The following is a 6099-nucleotide window of genomic DNA, read 5'->3' as shown; positions in this document are numbered from 1 at the left end:
CTGCACGATCTGTTCCACGCTAGCTGCTAGCCTCCACCGGGAAGCTAACGTTAGTTTAGCTAACAGCTAATTCGTCTAACCGCTTAGCTGACAGCTAGATTCAGTCTAAAATAACGTTAAGTCAAACTTAATGGGAGAAGCAGGCTACGGCTAAATTAAGACTTTACAGTAATAACAATAAAGACAAGTGTTGAGTGATTGTATTTTAAATGAGCACAAGAAGTAAAGTAGAACTGACGTAACAGCTGTTAGATATGTTAACGTTTATTTTGAGGGTCTTTTAAAGTTATTACATGCTGTCTCAGCTAGCGGTTAGCCGAATTAGCTGTTAGCTAAACTAACGTTAGCTTGGCTGTCGACCAGAAGCGTGGAACAGATCGTGCAGTGTCGTAAATCCTCGTACAACAGCGCATGCGCGAACATTTTGCGCATGTGCAGAACGGATCGTGTATCGACAATGTATTAAGAGAACCTTTTTACTTCCTGTCGCTCTCCTCTGATGAACTACTAACAGTAATAATGAAACAGCTGTCGGGACTTACATCAGAGCGTTGGAGAAGAGCCATCTGATTAACGCAGCGATGCAATAAAAGGGCTGCAGCAGGAAAAGAAAAACAAGTTGATATAATACAGGAAGTGTTTTTTTTAATATCATGGAGCTTTTAAAATGTGACAAAATGCAAAGTCGAGTCTGACTTTTGATATCGGTCTGAACTCGTTTTTCCATTTTCAGAACGTTAACGTTTTTAGACCAAAAACGTAAAAATGAAAAACAGCTCTTTATCCCGTTTTTCTTCTCAGAATAAAAAAATAAAAACGATCGGATGTATCCCATTATAAACAAAACCAACCTTTGGTTACAAATCCAATCTTTTGGTTATATCATCACTGTGATGTGACCCAGATAACGTAATAACACAAATTCATGTCCCATGAAGTAAACATCGCCTCCTAAAGGTGCCGTAGGTAGGATTGTGAAGATCCAGGACTTATCCAAAAGATTTGAACATTGACAACTTCTCAGTCCCTCCCCCCTTTCTGCTAAAGCCTAAAAACGGTCTCCTAAGCCCCTCCCCCCACAAGGGAGAATGAATGCGTGTGCCTGAGCAGTGATTGACATGAAGTTAGACACCTGATTGGTGCATCTGAACAGTTAGACAACCCCACTGGCCCTGATTGGTGCATCTGAACAGGGAGCGGTGGATTTTTGCAAATCACACTACAGGCTGTAGGTGGAGCCAGAGGAGCTGGATTTATTTTTTAATGACCTGCTTCATGTAGTTCTACTGGAACATAGGGTCAGTTTCAGCAAACATGACAGAAAGTTAGTTTATAAGTCTTACCTACTGCACCTTTAATTAACAAAAAACTGTTTTTCTAACTGCAAAAAAGTCTCTATAAAGAGGAAGAATACAGCGATGTCAGCGATAGATTTACTAAACAACAGCCTTGGACCTGGACAACATTTAAATGCTGATGGAAAAAGGAGACAAAAACGGTAGAATGAAGGAAGAAAGGCAAGAATAGGTCAAAAATAGTTACAAAAACTTTGATGAAAGAGACACAAACTTCAAAAAAGCAATAAAAACTTTGAGAAAAAACACAGTAGAAAGAAGAAAGGCAACACCAGGGCGAGAAAAGTGACAAAAAAATCCCAAAAGCGACAAACGTCGAAAAAAGTGACAAAAACTTTGAAAAAAAAAGGAAATTTGAAAAAAGTAGGAAGAAAGAAAGGAAGAAAGGCAAGAATAGGTCTGAACAAACGACAAAACCTTCATAAAAAGATGACAGACTTCAAAAACAACGACAAAAACTTGGAGAAAAACAAAGACAGTAGAACTACAGCCTTATAACTGAAAAAAGGCAAAAAAAAATTGGAAAAAGACGGTAGAAAGAAGGAAGTAAGGCAAGAATAGGTCGAAAATAGTAATAAAAACTTCAAAAAACGAGACACAAACTTCAAAAAAAGCAATAAAAACTAAGGAAGGCAACACTAGGGCGACAAAAGTGACAAAGAAATTCAAAAAGCGACGAACTTTGAAAAAAGTGACAAAAACTTTGAAAAAAGCAGAAAAAAAACTTTGAAAAAAAGAGACAGTAGAATAAAGTCAGGAAGAAAGACAAGAATAGGTCAAAACAAACGACAAAACCTTCAAGAAAGGCGAGAAACTTCAAAAACAGCGACACAAACTTAAAAAAAGCAATAAAAACTAAGGAAGGTAACACTAGGGCGACAAAAGTGACAAAGAAATTCAAAAAGCGACGAACTTCGAAAAAATTTACAAAAACTTAAAAAAAATAAGGAAGAAAGGTACCCCCTGCAGTCCTCCAATGTACCCCTAGGGGGAGATGTACCCCCTGCAGTCCTCCAATGTACCCCTAGGGGGAGATGTACCCCCTGCAGTCCTCCAAAGTACCCCTAGGGGGACATGTACCCCCTGCAGTCCTCCAAAGTACCCCTAGGGGGAGATGTACCCCCTGCAGTCCTCCAAAGTACCCCTAGGGGGACACGTACCCCCTGCAGTCCTCCAATGTACCCCTAGGGGGAGATGTACCCCCTGCAGTCCTCCAAAGTACCCCTAGGGGACATGTACCCCCTGCAGTCCTCCAAAGTACCCCTAGGGGGACACGTACCCCCTGCAGTCCTCCAAAGTACCCCTAGGGGGACACGTACCCCCATTTGAGAAACACTGCCTTAGGATCTTAGCTAATGTTCGCAATTAATTGCGGTTAAACAAAGAAACTGTGATTATTGAAAATATAAATTGACAATAAGACAATTATGTAATCCTTGTTACAGGCCTACTTGCAGCTATGACTACATGCTAAGTGGAGCCGTGGTCAGTGAAGCTAACACACACGTTGTGTATGGTTGCTGGTAACTCACGCTGAGCAGAGGGCGGGCGCTGCTGGCGTGATGATGACTGTTCTTACACATGGCCTGGTAGTCGAACAACGACACCCTGCACACAGACAAACATTCGGTAACGTCAGAAACACGTCACCGCGTTAAAATGTCTTCACGTCTCAACAACTTCCTAACATCTCTCATCTTTAAAAGGACAAAGCCGGCGCTAAATGAACCTAGGGGTTAATGACACACGTGTGAACTTTCTGTTGGAGAACTTTTGGTAAGGGGCGAAAATACTGGTTAGCTGATTGGATAAACCATCTGTCTATCACCTGTGTTGGTGACATGCTGACACCAGCTAGCAGCATGTCGGTAAAGGAGATTTTCCGTTTGTGTAACAAGAATTTAGGAATAAAAGGCCCCATTTCAGGTTCCTGGTCCATATTCCAAAAGAAGGATCCAAGAGAAAAAAGCATTAGCGAGCAGCTAACAGAATTGGGGCTACCGCTGTCTGAAAATACTGGTTAGCTGATTGGATAAACCATCTGTCTATCACCACCTCAAAACCAACGCTGATTGGTCGGTCGTTTGGCGAACGGCTCCAAATTTTCTCTCATCTCAAGATGCCAGACTGATCTGCGAGTGGAAAACTGGAGCTCGCCAGATCAGGATGCTCTCACGAGGCTAGTTTCCCTATGGGCCGATAAGGAATTATGTTTGTGAAATGTAATTATATGGAAATGCATGAATTTCTTAACCTGACTCCACCAGATGGATCGCTTCGCATTTGCTCGGCATATCCATCTGGGAACTTTCCGTTGGAGAACTTTTGGGAAGGGGGTGAAAATCCTGGTTAGCTGATTGGATAAACCATCTGTCTATCACCACCTATAGTTGGTGACAGACGGGCCAAATCGACCAATCAGATCAAACTCTTGCCGAAACCAGTCGGGAGAAGAGCAAAAACATATTTTCTGTTCTTTTTTGCTCTTCTTCCAATGAAGGAATACTTTCTAATTCGGATAAAACTCGCTGCGATAGTTACGCTCATCTCATCCGTGGAAGCCGCCACGTTGTTTAGACCGAACAGTCGCTTCTCGTTGCGTCACGCCTAAACCCGCCTCAAAACCAACGCTGATTGGTCGGTCGTTTGGCGAACGGCTCCAAATTTTCCCTCATCTCAAGATGCCAGACTGATCTGCGAGTGGAAGACTGGAGCTCGCCAGATCAGGACGCTCTCACGACGCTATGAATTTATATCCGTTTATTAAAATGCACGCCGTTCGTTGTTCGACTGGTTGCGACTGTTTTCCCAAGATGGCGCCCGTCTGCCTGATAAAACGGGCCACATTAGCGTGAAAACATATCCCAGAGAACGGTTATTAACCCCTAGGTTCCTTTAGCGCCGGATTTCTCCTTTAAGATGTCTCACGAAGGGCTTTCTGTCTGTCCGTCCTACTTTTTGTACAGTCCCATCTTGACGAGCGAAGCCATCACGGACCCGTCCACCTCGCCCAGGAAGCGTCCGACCTGGAAAAACACAACGTGGACAAAAGTTTAGTAGTTTGGTCTGCGGCTGCACGATATGATGAAAATATCTACACTGCAATTGCGATTTGATTCACGATATTGGAGGGAATGATCAGTTCTTCTCTCATTATTCTCAACTTTCATTGAAAAATATTAAAATGAAAATCGTCATAGTGTGATTGTTTTTTTTGTTTTTAAGATAATTCCTTGGGGGCTTTTCCCTTTATTCGATAGTGGTGGAGATGGGGGATGACACGCAGCAAAGGGCCGCAGGTCGGATTCGAACCCGGGACTCGTTTCGGCAAAAAAAAAAATCATGTCACTTTATCGGCACGTAATATTTCTGTTCTGTGTGAAAGTACTCGAAGTTCGGTAAAATATATTAACGTGCGAATGAATCGAGAAAGTGCCTTTAGAGGGAAAAAAAACATCAAAATAGCATAAAAAAACACTGAAAAAACGTCAAAGTATAGTGTCGAAAAAAGTCATGTGGAAAAAAAGTTAAATGCCCATACATGTTGTGATTTGTATAGTCACAGTGTGTACAAATAACAAGGTCACACGACACACAGCCGTCTTCTAACCGTATACATAGTGGGAACTATATTCTCAGAAGGCGAAGCACTGCTACTCTCTGCTACTTGGGCGGAGTGATTTGCTCGCAGCACCTGAGAAGCCCAGCAAATTACGCTGTGACTATACAAATCACAAAATAGGAACATGTTGGCGTTATTTTGTCACTTATTGGGAGCAGTAGGCTAGATGGAGCCGGTTACCTCCAGGATCTGTGCTAAGCTAGGCTAGATGGAGCTGGTTACCTCCAGGATCTGTGCTAAGCTAGGCTAGATGGAGCCAGTTACCTCCAGGATCTGTGCTAAGCTAGGCTAGATGGAGCCGGTTACTTCCAGGATGTGTGCTAAGCTAGGCTAGATGGAGCCGGTTACCTCCAGGATGTGTGCTAAGCTAGGCTAGATGGAGCCACTTACCTCCAGGATCTGTGTTAAGCTAGGCTAAATGGAGCCGGTTACCTCCAGGATCTGTGCTAAGCTAGGCTACATGGAGCCAGTTACCTCCAGGATCTGTGCTAAGCTAGAGTAGTGAGTCGGTTACCTCCAGGATCTGTGCTAAGCTAGGCTAAATGGAGCCGGTTACCTCCAGGATCTGTGTTAAGCTAGGCTAAATGGAGCCGGTTACCTCCAGGATCTGTGCTAAGCTAGGCTAAATGGAGCCGGTTACCTCCAGGATGTGTGCTAAGCTAGGCTAGATGGAGCCGGTTACCTCCAGGATCTGTGCTAAGCTAGGCTAGATGGAGCCGGTTACCTCCAGGATGTGTGCTAAGGTAGGCTAGATGGAGCCGGTTACCTCCAGGATCTGTGCTAAGCTAGGCTAGATGGAGCCAGTTACCTCCAGGATCTGTGCTAAGCTAGGCTAGATGGAGCCGGTTACTTCCAGGATGTGTGCTAAGCTAGGCTAGATGGAGCCGGTTACCTCCAGGATGTGTGCTAAGCTAGGCTAGATGGAGCCACTTACCTCCAGGATCTGTGTTAAGCTAGGCTAAATGGAGCCGGTTACCTCCAGGATCTGTGCTAAGCTAGGCTAGATGGAGCCAGTTACCTCCAGGATCTGTGCTAAGCTAGGCTAGATGGAGTCGGTTACCTCCAGGATCTGTGCTAAGCTAGGCTAAATGGAGCCGGTTACCTCCAGGATCTGTGTTAAGC

The 6099-nt window shown here is 43.9% G+C and overlaps 1 protein-coding gene across 1 annotated transcript in view; it reads right to left on the bottom strand.

The window, feature by feature from the left end:
• The window catches only part of LOC120563741 (voltage-dependent calcium channel subunit alpha-2/delta-4-like), a 154274-nt gene that overhangs the window by 20905 nt on the left and 127270 nt on the right, over positions 1 to 6099 (bottom strand). The window contains exons 31-33 of the mRNA XM_039808129.1: positions 4311 to 4381; positions 2888 to 2963; positions 543 to 595 (exon numbers count right to left, since the gene is read on the bottom strand). Coding sequence (XP_039664063.1) covers positions 543 to 595; positions 2888 to 2963; positions 4311 to 4381 — 200 coding nt within the window. The remainder of the gene's footprint in view (positions 1 to 542; positions 596 to 2887; positions 2964 to 4310; positions 4382 to 6099) is intronic.

The sequence above is a fragment of the Perca fluviatilis genome, chromosome 8 (genome assembly GCF_010015445.1).
Source record: "Perca fluviatilis chromosome 8, GENO_Pfluv_1.0, whole genome shotgun sequence".
In the NCBI taxonomy this organism is placed as follows: Eukaryota; Metazoa; Chordata; class Actinopteri; order Perciformes; family Percidae; genus Perca; species Perca fluviatilis.
This window is presented reverse-complemented; position numbering and strand designations above follow the sequence as displayed.